The 15,613-nt window shown below is 39.3% G+C and overlaps 1 protein-coding gene across 6 annotated transcripts in view; it reads right to left on the bottom strand.

Annotated features, from left to right (window-relative positions):
- Nucleotides 1-258: 258 nt before the first annotated feature.
- Nucleotides 259-15,613, bottom strand: part of BMPR1B (bone morphogenetic protein receptor type 1B) — a 517,894-nt gene continuing 502,539 nt past the window's right edge. For all 6 annotated transcript variants that reach the window (XM_059722335.1, XM_014600279.3, XM_019488076.2 and 3 more), the window contains 2 exons: nt 7,863-7,993; nt 259-5,466 (listed from right to left, as the gene is read on the bottom strand). In XM_059722335.1, coding sequence (XP_059578318.1) covers nt 5,341-5,466; nt 7,863-7,993 — 257 coding nt within the window. In that variant the 3' untranslated portion in view covers nt 259-5,340. The remainder of the gene's footprint in view (nt 5,467-7,862; nt 7,994-15,613) is intronic.

Raw genomic sequence — 15,613 nt, 5'->3', positions numbered from 1 at the left:
TCAAGTGATTCCCTCACAAGCCATATCTTTTTGTTAATGTTTCCTCATGAAGCTACCTCTTTTCATTAATTATGAAAAGATGTGATGCTGGTGGAAAGCAGATGTGAAATTTTATACGGTTTACTCTCAGCTGTTCAAGCAAATGAGCCTTTTACAAAGCAAGTGTAACATCAAAAACAGTTAAAATCATCTTGTGAGTTAAAAGAAACACAAAGCCGATGCTTTTCATATAGGCAAGAATAAATCAGAAGGAAAGGATTCTTCTAAGGGGAGGCTGAAACCATTTTATTAGGGGAATGTTAAAATAGCTGTATACAATTTGAACAAGTACAATATAACAGTTTGCTCCCTAGTTCTTATAATTACGGTATTTACAGGTTTAATAAGGCACTGGTTCCCAAAAAAGAACACAAATTAGTCTTTTGTAAAAAATCTTTACACTGTCAAACTTTCTTCAAAAGAAATAACATTGTGCTAGAGAAGGGAAAGCAGTTGTTAAACATTATTTTTTCTTTAATTTTTCCTCTCCCACTCTGACTGCTATGCAAAGAATTCTCTACCTATATTTCCTTCAGTGTCTTTACATTTGAAAAACAGAGTCTCAATCCTGTTTGCACTGAAATCCTTATCACTGAAATCTATGGGAGCAAAGTAAGCCGTAATCAAGGTGGGCTCTGAACTCACTAAAACTGGAAGTTACATTCTGAACAGTTTAAGTCTGCACATGTGGCAACACAAAGGATAAATGTAACAACATGAACTCACTGTACATGTTGGCAGCTTAGCAATCACAGTCTGAGTGTTGCATAAAATTAACCGTGCACATGGGAACTCAAATGCCACATTTCTAAAACAAATTGCTTACAAAAGAATGATCTGAGCCATTTTCTGTCCTTAAGGACATCCTCTATAACAGCACTGACTTGAATTGGGTTAATATGAAATTGAGGTCAAAATCTGGCCTCTCCAGTGAGAGGGAAAAGTGAGACAGACATCAACTACATTATAACAGAGCCTTTGTAAATTCAGCTGTGTCACCTCATATCCTTTTTTCTCTATATGGCACTGCTGCTGTGATTTGTCAGTTTCTGCATTTTCATAAATAAATACTTTGTTTTATTTAGTGCTTTATCTTCCATAATATTTTACTCTTAAACGACATACTGGAGTTATTCCAGACTCCCAACTGAATATATATATATATATATATAATATAATATAATATAATATAATATATAATTATATATATATATATATATATATAATATAATATAATATAATATATATATATATATATATATATATATATATATATATATATATATAAAACATATAAACCTGAACATCTTAACATACAAACGCTATATGACCTACCAACTGTTATCTCAGAATCCCTTTATTTCAGGAACAAAACATTAACATCCATGCATCTAAAACACATTAGGACCATCAACAACTGACTGAAACAATGCCTTCTTTCTGACACGTGCGAAGGGCATCTGTTTCAGTATGCTCTGAAGATTTAAACCTGCTAAACAGTGAGCTGGCACTGCACTTGCCTGTCACCAAAACAAAAGTACTTTAGATCTTCCAAAATGTGTTTGAGAAAAATAAATAAGGGGTAGAAGTGATCTAGAGAGCTCTTAAAACAACAAGAAAAGAGGATACCATAATATAAGAGGGATGCACATGTCCCTCTATTGGAGAAAACTGGAGAAGGAAAACCTCCAAACTATGACTGCTAGAAAATGTGATCTTCCAGCTTTCATCTCTGCAATACAGGGTTTACCTGCTAGAAACCCACAGTGGTGACTAGTGAAACATGCAGGAATTGACCCCAGGAATTTGCCCTCCTTCAAAAAGGAAAGAAATATGCAGGCACTAAGAGATATTTCCATGGCAGAAGAGACATCTACCAAGGAAACAGTTGAGCAGAGACTACTGGGATGAACCCCCCTGAGTTTTAAGAATAAGAGTGTTCAGCCTCATCACCCCAGATCATCTTCTAATCCCTTTTCCAGGGAGCATCTGAGGTGGTTCTTACTGAAGTGTAAAATTGGGAATAACTTGTTCCACTTCACTAGAGTGACACCACAATTGCAGAAGTGGCAGGGAAAGAACTTGACACTCAGGTATTTGCTCACTCTGTAACAAGTTCCCATATACTTCATCAGAACAAGCTCTTCAGGACTGCTGTGATTTGGTAAGGCACAGCACTATGAGGATTTGTTGTCCTCCAGTCAATGTGGGGACTCCCACCTATAATGTGGGCAGTTACAAATTCATCTCCTTTCTCTTTTCACTCCCTCAAATGTGGAAAATATTCATTAAGGGGTTTGCATTTTTAACCTCCATTATCTAATCACCAAAAAAGGGATGATTTATAGTAGAAGTCTCCAGACTCAGTGCACTGGGGACCTTTAAAGTATGGCTGCTGAAGTCAACAAGAGTCATGTGTCTAATTATGGTCGGAAATTAATTATTAATTCCTGCAGAATCTCTTCTGTGTTTATTATTATTCCTGGGTGAGAGTTCCTTACTCTGTATAGAGGCACAGCCAGAGAAACTTCAAAAAAAAGCTTACCATTTTTTAAATTCCTCTGCTCAAACTTTTAAACACCCAGTCTGGATGTCTCACTGACTATCTTGAACCTTGCACATTTTTCTGTATTAGCCTGAAAGTATAAAATGGTAATTTTTCAACCTATAAATACCTTCAAGAGAGCGGTGAAGCTGAACACCAATTACATTTACCTAGGTACCATAAATAAATCAGTTTTGTCTAGAAAAGGGAGAAAAAAAGTTCTACATGAATGGTGAGAATAAGTCTAGCATGTCAATTATTTTGACTCTGAAGAAGGCTTAGTACAATCAAAGCAGCATTTGCAACAATTATTTCAAAACAAAACTGAACACAGCCTAAGAAAACAAGAGACAAAAAAGAAAACAGACAAAAAAAGGGGGGTCAGGAAGTTTCCCCTTTTTCAGCTGAGCTTTGACAAAATTTTGAGGAAAAATAGAAGAATCAGTAACTGTCCCAAATTAAATGCATCTCACAGAGTATTGCACCCTTGCGTAATCTATCATTTCCCAACTAATGAATTTCAAGCATTCCTATAATCCCCTATATCCATGGAAAGAAATCAGTAAGCGAGTCTGGTGAATATATGTCAACCTACAGTCATGCTTTAGAATGTCCTCTCCCTATGAATTTACCATGACTGGCAAGTCCCACAGTCCTGCGGTAGTCCTATGACTAAACCTGGTCTCCTAAAGCCTGAGAGGTGACTGCAAAAGCCATTTAAACTAAAGAGCTGGCTAACACATCATGTCAAGATTTTCAGAAACAGGTGCTTAAATGGCTCTTGAAAACTAAATGGTGGGTTCCAAAGGTGCTGGCCACCTAACGACACCAAAAATATAATGGAAACTGTTGGGTGCACAACAATTTTGGTTAAGGATCTAAAATACAGATTTAGGAGCCTAATTTTAGGCATTCATTTTTTAAAACATCACCTTTGGGTTTTTTGTTAATTTTCTTCCAATGCCTTCAGTTACCCAAAACAATGTAAAAAAAAAAAGCCACAACATTTCCAAACTTTCCTAATGTCAGATATTTCAACTTTTAGATGAATGTTAGGAACGTATCAAAGTACTTGAGAGCAGTTTTGGAGGCTGCAGTAGGGGGCACTAGAATATAGTTTCATATGCATATAAAGCTGTGGAGGTTTTTGGGGTTGGGGGGGGGGTAGTGATAGCACCTGATAACAGTCAGAGTAAAACAGTGATTTCAACAGTCTTTTATGTATGACACCAAGAAAGAATCCAAAGCAAAAATATTATCCCAATGGTCTAGTGTTCCTTTGAGTAGTAATCACAGAATATTTCTTCATTAACAACTGTAAAAGGCAACATTCTCCATTTATGTGGACAAAAAACAGCTCTCACTATAATGGGAGAAATCTTGGACCAAATTCCTCATCCCTCACTCATCCCACTGACCTCAGTGGGAGTTCTGGTTGAAAGAGGAATGCAGCATGAAGCCCAATAGTGCATACATAAATCTCAACCACAAAATTTGAAAACTATCAGCAGCTCCTTCTTGTCAGTCTTTATCATCAACAGGTAATTAAGTAAACCCAATACATTTAAAGAAGGATCAATCCCACTATAGGTGGGTCTTTTTTTTTTCCTCCTTCAAAATGTTCATGTTTCGTTCACTTGCTAAAAAGAACCCAGAATACACGAAACACAAACCTGAGTGAAAACGTCTTCTTTTTTCATGAATGGAAGAACTCAAATCCTTCCTTATGTTCATTTTACAATACAACATCTTTCTGCCAGGCAATGTTTTCATATGTGGTTTCTAGCAGTTTCACTCTCCAGTGATTTCTCTGGTAAATAAAAAACTAACAAGAAGTTCTAAACTCATGCTTTAGCAAGTCTGTTCCTTTCGTTCCCATCAATACAAAAATTCTTTATTTTTCAGTGAAAAAAATGCTAGAAAAGAGTGTGCTTTTTTCTACCATCCTATAGCCTTGTCCAAGACAGCCCCACAACAGAACCAGAAGCACGAAGAACGTTAAAAAAAAGTCACACAAAACTGCTTTTGCTCTATGGCTTCTGATTATCAGAAATACAGCAAGTTCTGCCTGTGAAAGGCCACCTGCAGTAATTCAGGAGAGTGGTCTTTCTACACAGGCAATCTTTCTAACCAGGCTATAGCTACAATTTGAGATCAAAACTCAGATATGTGCAGCTTTGAAAGTGGTCTCTGTAGGTAGGTGGCTTTTAAGACAGTTTCCATTACAACTTTTTTTAACTTCACAGCCTGTTCTCTATTTGTTTGGAGTGCAATAGTTTTCAAAAATGGGGAAAAAAAATAGTCTCTTTGTTTTAATTTTCAGGCACAGTTTCTTCTGAATTTTTAATGTAATAATATAAGTCTTTTTTAATTCTAACCAAAAGTTTTATTTTCATAAAATTTAAAGCAGTATCTTTTTTAAACAATCAAAAAATAATAATAATAATAAAATAATAATAATAATTATCATGAGCTTTCACAGAAAGCAACATGCATAATCTTGAACCAGTTATTCAAACTGTATTTCCCAAAGTAAACAAGGGCAAATGAGCGTCTTCTGATCTTGTATATCACAAACTCTGCTGATTTTGCAAAGGATACTCTCCTCAAAAGCTATCAGCCAAACCTATAGCTGTTCTGAAGTATGACTGTGTGCAAGGAACGTATTACTGAGGCCTTTTGATTCTTTTTTCTGTCCTGTGACTGTAAAGGAAAGTCCAGGGCATGGGTTTTTGCAAGACATGTCTTTTGTTGAATCAGAGTTTAATGTCCTGTGATTCTGACATTTTGGCAAGTGTTTTCTTTACTCGCAGGGCTGTGAGTCGGGAAGCAGGGTTGTGAGCCCAACACTCTGTCATGAGTTTTCCCATTTGTCGTAGGCACTGTGGAAAGAAAAGATAACAAAGAATCATATCTGGGATGGAGGCAAGACTGGTGTTGATGACTATCCTAAAAAATCAAAGCATACCAAATTTATTTTAAAGGTAATGCTGGGTGCCAGGAAGCAAAGAGCCCACAAACACCTTGGGTGGCATTTATTTTTTGTATATTAATGGCCATCCTCAGCACACATGCTGATGTGTTTAAATGTTTATGACAAACCGGATGCCATATTTTGCTAACAGATAAAATCATCACAATTGCACTTTTTCCACCTCCCATGCTCAAGCCAGTGAGGAAAACTTCTCTGAGAATTCACCCTTCTTACTCTGCACTAGGTTCCCATGGCTTCAGCACAACCCAAATGTAGTAACTTTTCCAACCTTCAAGCTGGAATGGCAGCTGGTCCTCAGAGCCCTCGTGCAGAATTTCTCAGTCACACAAGTCTATCCCATTCAAAGCTCATTACCGTAGTATACTTGGATTTGCGAGACGCTCTCCTACCTGCAACAGCGATTTCCTCTATGACAGCCTATTTGGGGCAAGCTACAGCTTCTACTATGGTGAAGGCAGATGTAGAGTACCCCCGGGGTTATGCCTACCCCTGGTTGACAACCCCTGATGTAGGCCATTTCACCAGAGTGAAGATCGTCGTGTTTGCATAAGGTCCCTCAGAATTTAAACTTGTGGAAAACTGTATTGCTGTAGCATAACCAACTATTTTTTTAAACAAACTCCCTGATACACGTTAAGGCTGTAAAGGATTTTCGGGGGAAAATCATTATGGATTTAAAAGATTTAGCCTGGGAGGAAGTTAGGGAGTATGTTCTCTATCATAGTGTTTTTCACCACCTTCATGCATCTATTCTATAAGATATTAGGAAGAATGGAATGAAACAAATATGAGCATAAAATCACAACAGCTTTCATTAACTATTCATCTGAACTCAACTAGCCTAGCTAAAACCAGCCAGGCAGTCTTTTTTCTGAAACTGACTTAGATAAAAGGTATTAGTAACACACGGCTGTGTGCAATAATGTATTGGTTTTGCCACTTCCTAAACAGCCAACTCAACAACCTGCCAAGCACCCTACGTGCCATAATATAGCCAGAATATAGTTATTCCCTATGCTTTAGTTTCTAAGCATCTGCACTAAAACAGAGCTCTTTGGTACATTCACATGGGACACAAAATGAAGTTCCCTTTAGATTGTGGTCAGTGGCAGTGAAAGATAGGTATGGGGTTCTCAAATAGTTCCCCCACTACATTAAACAAATATTCTTATCTCCAAGGGTAGGGTGAAAGGAAGAGAGAGAAAGAGAGAGAGTTTGTGTGTGTATACGCATGTGTGCTTTTCATTTGACACTCCCAGATTGTTTACAATTCTTGTAGTTTAAATCTTTTATTTAATTGCAGAATACTCATGCAAACATTGCTATTCCCAAATCACAGCTGTCTGCTACAATAATAGCATTACACAGTACCACTTAACAAGATTAATGACCTCTGTACAGCATCACTAAAGCAGTTGGCAAGTTTGTCTGTGGTTCATCAATTATTGGTCTACTGATTCCAAAACACAGTTTTGCTTCATTATAAATTTTCAGTGGAAAGAGCACAGACCTTCTCCTGCCTTCAAAACTTTATTTCATCAAAAAAATGCTACTTTACCTTGGAAAGCAGTTTCCAAGCTATCATCTTTTGAATAAGACACATATTCTCACTCCTACATTTAGGTGCAGAGGGAGGTATTTTATATTGTAGAAGTGAGTTCTGTGTAACACTTTTCTTTTACTATGTTGTAGTCTGGCATGCAAATAGCAAAGTGAAGCTTACTAGAATCATGCTTCTAGGTCTGTACACCTGTGATTACAGGCAAATGCTATACACCAATTTGCTTCCATAGCAACAGAAGCAATGCTCTTGAAAAAAAGGGCTAATGAGAATTGTAGCTCTGATTTAAAACAAACACATGCTGGTGTTGTCACTAGTACACTGCATATAGATCAATTTAACAAAATTGATCCTGACATAAAAGGGAAGAGAAGTGTAAGAGAAGAACAGACTGAGTACATTCAGCTTCTGCTATGTTCTTCCGGTAGGTAATATAAACATAACACATCTTTCTGAAAATACTTCAAGCCAGCTCCTCAGGGGCCCTGACCACCTGTGGCTTCAGGTTTTTGGAATTTAGCCCACTATCCCAAATACTTGGCACAGAAGTAAAGGGAGTTAAAGTCAATGGTAAGATTTCCATTGCCCCTAACAGTATGGTTTAAAGCCAAGGGATAACATATTGGGAAATTCTGTCCATTTATTCTTACCTAAATCTTCACAGCCTTTGGCCCAAACTGATCCTAAGCATATAAGCCACTGTATTTTAAAGGATATCTTACCTCGTCGCTACTCCATCTATTCGGGAATGAGGGACGAAGCCTCTTGGTGCACACAATCTCACGCATGTCCTCATATGAGGGGTCACTGGGCACTAGATCGTGGTATGGAAGCTGGTACTCTTCAACAATCCCTGAAAGACACATTTTCCAGCTGCATTATAACTACAAAAGGCCACGTGTTCTACTACCCCATTTCTCTCCATTTTAACTGTTCATAACATTTTGCACTTTCTTTATGCAGCCAACAGCTGTGCAATATCACGTATGTTAATGGTTTTCATTTTAGTTCCATTCTCCTCTTAGCCACGGGAGTTCCTTCAGATATTCAAGCAGGAGACTAGAGAGTGTAGCACTTCATTCTGGAATTGGAGTTAGTTTTGGCCCTTTCCTGTTGCTGTTTGTTGTCATGTGGCTGAACCTCCACACACCAAGCACAGAATGACTCCCCCATCTTCCACTTCTTCACTGGAATCAATTAACTGCTGCTTCTGCTTTCCAGCCCTTCTTCCTTCAGACACTCATCTGTCTAAGGTGGTTCTTAGTGTATTTCATAAGTGCTGTGACAAGGGGTACAATGGGAGGCAAGATACTCACACATTTCTATCTGAGATGAAAAGCATCTCCTCCGAAAGAACTCCCAAATCCCCACTGTCCCAGAATGGGAATCCACAATTCACTCCATTATCAAGCTCCAAGATTAGAATTTTTATTGCTAGGTTAAACCAAGTGTCAAAATGTGAACAATTATGTTCACCTTGTCACTTGAGAAAATACCTGTCTTTCTCCCAATTGATGATGAAACCACCAGCCCCGTAAGCCATGTGGCTGCCTATACACGTGCTTGGAGGTGGGCCATTTTAATTAGAGAAGTTCCTAGGCAGCCACTCTAATTAAAATGACTCACTGTCAAATGTATTACATTCCCCTGCATTTCAAAATGACTGTGGGATGCATTAACTGAAGCTCATTGGATGAGCTTTAGTTAGAGTGCCCCTGCAGCCATTTTGAAAAGCATGGGGGCTTAATGCATGTGATGCTGAGGTGATGCTAGAGCATTGTATTTAGAAAGTGGAGCAGACTTGATTGAGTCTGTTCATTTGCATTTTAATTAGAACATGAAAAAGCACATCTATAGGCAGCCACATATTACTAACAGAACTGTCCATATATTAGGAGCAGACAGAGAGCTAATCTGGCAGCCACTGAGAATATCGCTGTACTACTTATTAATGTCAGCTATATCAACAGGCTAAGGCTAGGAGAATTCTGGACTTTTTGGTTTTGTGACCAAACACAAAAAGTGGAAACAAATATTTTCAGGAGAATAAAAAAAACAACACATTTCAATTGAACCTGACACATTTTCTTTGACTGCCTCTACCCAAAATGTTTTGTTTTGTTCTAATGTTGTTTAAACTTGTTTAACCTTTTTAAAAATTTGGGACATTTTCCCATTTAAATTAACAACATTTTCATTTTGAAAATAGGAAAATAATATATATAGTAAAATCAGGTTTGTCACTCCCAGGAGACTGATGGTGATAATTATTTATCCATCACTATCAGTTGTTAGTTTTGCATGCCAAATTGAGATAAAATAAGAATTATTTTTGACATTTATAATGAAGGAAAAAAAATTAAAGATACAGAGTACAAAGTGTATGCACTCTAGTTTTCTTCTTGAGAACCACATGATTTTACAGGTAAATACTTAATGTATAATTTCTTACTATAAAAATTTGGTGCTCACCATATAATAATTACAAGATTATGACAGAAGATAACCAAAGATTTTTCTTCATGCTTCCGTTCACTCAGCAGTAAAGTAGAAAATATTTCTGCAACATGTCTGCTCATTGTCTATGTTTTGTTGAACAAAGAAAGGTGATAACTATCCAATGCTTAGCAAGCATCAGTTTGCTCAACAGGTGCCATAAAAGGCATAAATCTGTAACTTCTAAGTCAACTAGTTATCTGGAGAAAACTGCTTTATGATTTAGTGTTTGTATAAAAAAACGGAGAATTACATGGTACCAGATGATGAATTAGCCAAAGTGTGTCGTATACAAATCAATAAGACTCTGGTGGGAATGCAGTGCACTGAATAATAAGATGATGTGATGATGAGTTATCCCAGTGAATAACTGTAACAGGGTACTGCCCCCGGGATGGCTCTGATGCCCCTGGAGCCATACCCTAGCCTTGCAGATGTTACCAGTCATTGGGTATTAAGCCCCATTTGTCCAACCCAGTCGATCTCTCATCCATAAGCCCTTAGCCCCAGTGTCAACTGCAGTCAATGTGGGCCCCTAAACATAGAACGGTCTCTGCTATTCTGCACACACACACAGACGTAATACTAGGGAGAAGCTGGTGGTCATGGTCCATGGGGATACCAATGACAGGAAAATGCAGGAGAGACGTCCTAAAGCTAGGAAGGAAGTTAAAGTCCAGGACCTCCACAGTAGCATTTTCTGAAATGCTTTCTATTCCATACACAGGGCTAGATGTGATAGCTAGAAAATGGTATTCTGAGGTTTGCTTTTGGGAATTGGCTTGTAGGTAAAGTAGATATTGCATTAGAACAATGGTTCAGGGGAACAGCAAAGGTTAATTCATTTCTAAAGCCTGTTTGTTACAAAGTTTCCTTCAAGGCCTACTGCGATTGATACAGGCAAGCAGCAAGCAGACACACACACAGGCAGGGAAACTAAAGACATGCACCACAGTGTTTCATAACGGTGTTTCATAAGGGACTCTTATGCATTGGCTAGGTCACAGTGCCTAACTGCAGGGCCATTGGGATTTCCAGTTTTGGTAAATGGACTGAATTAGGAGGACACTAGTAAAAGCCCAAATTAGGATGTGTACATGTGATGGGTTTGTGAAACAAAGGAATATACTGACAGGACAGAATGTAGATGGTATTATGACCACAGAGAGACCAATCAATAAAGCCCAGAGATACAGAGTCATCAGAGGAGAGAAAGGATATAAAAGAAGGGATTTCAAAGCAGCAAAGTGTCCCTGAGCGGGGAACTTGACACCACCATGGACAGAGGGCACACCACCAGCTCATCTCACCCATGCCACTGTGGGGGGTGGGCTTTGGCCTTTGACCTCTAGGCTGCTGACATCTGACATTCAAGAGAGAACCTCAGAGCGAAGCTTGCATGCTGGCCAGCCATACCTTAACTCAGCAAAGCCTGGGGCTGGTAAATATAGAATTGTTTGCACATATCTTTTATCACTGTGTATCAATAAAATTCACCTATTATTGAACGGAGAGGTCATGGTCAGTCTGGCAGTTTGGGTATGCCTGCAGCAAGGTATTTGGGTCATAAATCCAGTGCCAACATAGATGTTACCAATCATTGGTTGTTAAGTCTTTGTCCAATCCAATCAATCTCTCATCCATGAGAACTTTAGTCCCAGTGTCAACTCCAGTCAATGCAGGCCCCTAAATGTAGAATGGTCTCTGCCACTCTGCACACACACACACACACACACGCATGTAATACTGGGGAGGAGCTTCTGGTCATGGTCCATGTGGGTACCAATGACATAGGGAAGTGTAGGAGAGAGGTCCTAGAGCTAGGCAGGAGGTTAAAGTCCAGAACCTCCACAGTAGTATTTTCTGAAATGCTTCCCAGTCCACACGCAGGGTCCAAGAGACAGGCAGAACTCTACAGTCTCAATGCATACATGAAATGATGGTGTCGGGAGAAGAGGTTTAGGTTTATCAGGAACGTGGGAAGTCTTGGGACAGGAGGAATCTACGGAGAAAAGATGGGCTTCACCTGAACCAGAACAGAACCAGACTACTGGCACTAAAGATAAAAAGGCCATAGAGCAGTTTTTAAACTAAAAAGTGGAGGAAAGCTGATTGGTATAGAAGACCATACAGACTGGGTTGATGTAACCCCAAAAGGGGGCCATCATGTAGACTCTATACTGTGTTGAGGAAGACAATAGGGGAATAAAAAGTATAACTGTAGATAATAGTGAAGATAAGTTATATTTTTTATAGTGTCAAACAAATAGCATGAGCAGTAACAGGCAGCCAAGCAAAGACAAAATGTATAGACTGGGTAAACACCTGGAAAAACCACTCTAATACATAACTTTAGGAAGGGAAATTATACGAAAATGAAGAAGTTAGGTAGAAAGAAGTTTAAAAGAGCAGACAAAAGCATAAAAGACCTGCAAGTAGCTTGGAAGCTGTTTTAAAAGGCTTAGGAAAACAGTATCACACAAATAAAAAAGGATATAAAACAGTCCAATAAAACCCATGCATGGTTTAATGGAAGAGGTAAGAAGGGCATTCAAGGCAGAAAGGGATCCTTTAAAGTATGGAAGGCATGCCCAAATGAGGAAAACAGGAAAGCTCCCAAACTCTAGCAGGTCAAGTGTAAAAGTGAAATAAGGCAGGCTAGAAAAGAATTTGAGGAGCATTTAGTAAAAGATGCTAAAGTTAATAATAAAAACTTATAAAAAATATACCAGAAGCAGGAAGCCAGCTAGAGAATCAGTGGGACGACCAGGGTGTAAAAGGTGAATTCAGGGATGATAATACAACAGCAGACAGCTAAACAAACTCCCCATTGCATTGGTGTATGTTGCAGAAGATACTGGGGAAATCCCCATGCCAAATCAGTCCTTTCTAGTAAATGGTCTTTATACACAAAATCATTTTATTGATACATACGCCCCTTTCTCCCTCCAAACCATAAGAATTAAAAAACTGAAAATGTGCCTAATTCTCCTATTAGAAAAATACACAGCAGGTACATCTACATGTCCTGTTAATGTGCAGCTATAAGCTCTGGTGCATACTGCAATATGCACCAGAGCTTAAAGCTGCGCATTAACAGGACATGTAGATGTACCCGCTGTGTATTTTTCTGGTATTTTCTGTGTATTTTTCTGTATTTTCTGGTGCATATCGCACCAGAGCTTATTGCTCCTGAGCACTGCATTTGAACTTGTGCCTGGGTCTGCAACACACTGAGCCAGGTCAGAGCATCCCTGGCTGGAAGGGAGCTCGGGGGGTCAGCCTGTCAGCCCTGGTCTGCTCCAACCTGGCTCAATGTGCTGAGGAGGGGCTGGCTGGGGCATGAGGGTGTTCTAGTGAGGCGCTAGCCAGCAGGCAGCCCCTGCACTGAAGCACTCTCATGCCCCAGCCAGCCTCGTATATGTCTAAACATGTGTTGCTGTGCGCTAAAAAACTCCACTGCTGGATACTGCTTGTATTTACAAGAACTAACCTGCGGCAGAGTTTATTAATTTACTGCACCCTAATAAGTGGCGCACATGTAGATGCTGAAACATTTACTGTGGAACTAATTAGTTAGCTCTGCAGTAAACATCTTGTGTAGACATACCCAGTAATTACAGTAGCCCAGATGCTGGGTATAGTAATTGCTTGCAGATTATTGCTTTTTAATAGTGATCACTAGATGCTAAACCTTAATAATACTTTTTATTATATTTATCAATGTCATCATCAAGAATAGTACTTACTTCCCTCCACTCATAATTGGGGAATAAATATACCATCTCAGATACTCTAGTGTTGTAGTAGAACACTCTGCTTCTCATCAAGAAAGTACTTTGCAAACAATTAATGGTTGCATCCTTGTACCATTTCCCTTACATAAATAATGTTGGTTTACATTACTATAATTGCTTTCATAAAAAAGCAATGCAATGGGCTTTATATACTATAAATACAGAGATCAGGTCACCCACCACTGAAATACAGCTCCTCTTCTAGGGTGAGAATACAGCAGGCATTCTACACCAGTAATAAGGCACAGTATTTCTTCCGGAAGCAGTGTGATGGGTGGAGCACTGAATCGAGACATACTCTACTCTTACTCTGCTCCTAAACTGCTGTGCGACTATGGGTAAATTACTTCACTTCTGTGTCTCAGCTTTCTACTGAAGGATAATGCTATTTAAATTCCTTTGTATTGCCCTTTGCGAGCTACAGTATAAAGTGTTCTATAGGAGCTAAATATTACTGTAATTTTAGGTGGAGAAGCAAAATAATTTCTACAAATGAACAGCAGAATGAGTGTAAGAAGGTAAAATGTAATTGAAGTTACTACACTAAAAATGATATTATTACTAAATCATGTGAGAAAAATATGTAACAAAAGCAAAAGAAACCCAAATCACTATGATAAAATCAGGAGTTGATGGGGAACTATTGATGTGTTTTCTTGTTTACTGGCCAGCAGTCTATCTGGGATTTGGACCTCACAACATACACATAAATGGACTTAAGCCCTGATCTTTCAATTGGGAGGATCTTATGGCCTACAGAAAGTCTTGCTGCCTTCGTACAGCAACTAATTGTAAGGCTGTAGCTTCCTTCAGTAAGTAGTTTGCTTACAGGATTAGGGCATGTTAATTACACTTAAAACATGAGCCTCTGCATATTCAAGCAGGAAAATGTGCTAAGTGTGATCAGCAGACAAGTTTCTTTGGGGAAATCCAATATCCTGAGACGATACTCAGGGTCCAAGGGGTGACGATCCCAACAAGAAGCAAGGGGGGCAAGAGTGCCCAAAAGCCTCCCTGGCTCACCAAGGATGTCTGGGAATGCCTGGTTGCCAAAAAGGTGGCATACACCTGGTGGAAGGAGGGTGCTATCTCCAAAGAAGAGTATACCTCCACTACTCGGGCCTGTAGGGGGGCTGTTAGGAAAGCTAAGGCGGACACAGAGCTAGGACTAGCATCCAAGAGGAGTATCTCCAAGATACTGTTAGGAAAGCTAAGGCGGACACAGAGCTAGGACTAGCGTTCAAGAGGAGTATCTCCAGTTTGTACTATGTAACATGTTTGCCCATCATGAGACTGGTCTATGGAGACAATTCAAGGTCAAGACTGGTGCCGTGTGGGGGCTGGGACCAATAATCAGCTGATTGTCAGTTCTAGCCCTGGCACCACAGCAGAGCTGGTTCAAGACTTGTGTGTGATGCTGTAGCTGGCACTCCACTAGGGCCGATTCAAGACTCTGGTTTGGTGCCAGGGCTGGGACCGACAAACAGCTGGTTGTTGGTTCCAGTCCAAGCACTGCATCAGCTCTGGTTCAAGATTTTGGTGCGGTGCTATGGCTGGTACTGACAAACAGTGAGCTGTGCATATTAGAGATCATAGCAAACGTACTGTGCGACTGCTCAGAACACATTCTAAGTTTAATAATGCACAGATTTATCATGTATTAAGTGTCCCATGCAACAAGGCCCTGAGGCATAAGCTTTACCGGAAAGTAAGTAATAACCAGGTAGGATCAAGGTATGTACTATGGCTACCATAAGGCTGTAGCTTTATGTAGGTGACAGATGGGTAACTCCGAGCTGCCAGACTATAGAACAAGTGGTAAACAAGAGTAGGAAAGCAGCTGATAGGGAACAAAATAGAAACACTGCAAACAATTGTTCAGGAAGTACAGGATGTTGTTTTGAATGGAAAAATAGAATTTTAGGTGGCATGGTAGACAACGAAGTGGGGACTTGTACTAATGACTGTGAAGTAAATTGGATGATCTACCTGTGTAAGATGGGGACCCTAAAAAAGTAAGGGTTACAAGTCAACTTAAGGAAAAGGGGATGTCATCATCATCATCTAGATTTACATATCCTAATGCAAATACAAAGTACACATTAATTGAATATGAAAGAAATAAGACTCCTGGTGCTGCACATTTCAAGAGGGCATTTCTAACTGGGGAAAACACCTGT

Source organism: Alligator mississippiensis, chromosome 2, assembly GCF_030867095.1.
Source record: "Alligator mississippiensis isolate rAllMis1 chromosome 2, rAllMis1, whole genome shotgun sequence".
Lineage (NCBI taxonomy): Eukaryota > Metazoa > Chordata > Crocodylia > Alligatoridae > Alligator > Alligator mississippiensis.
Note: the sequence above shows the minus strand (reverse complement) of the source record. Positions and strands in the feature narration are given on the sequence as shown.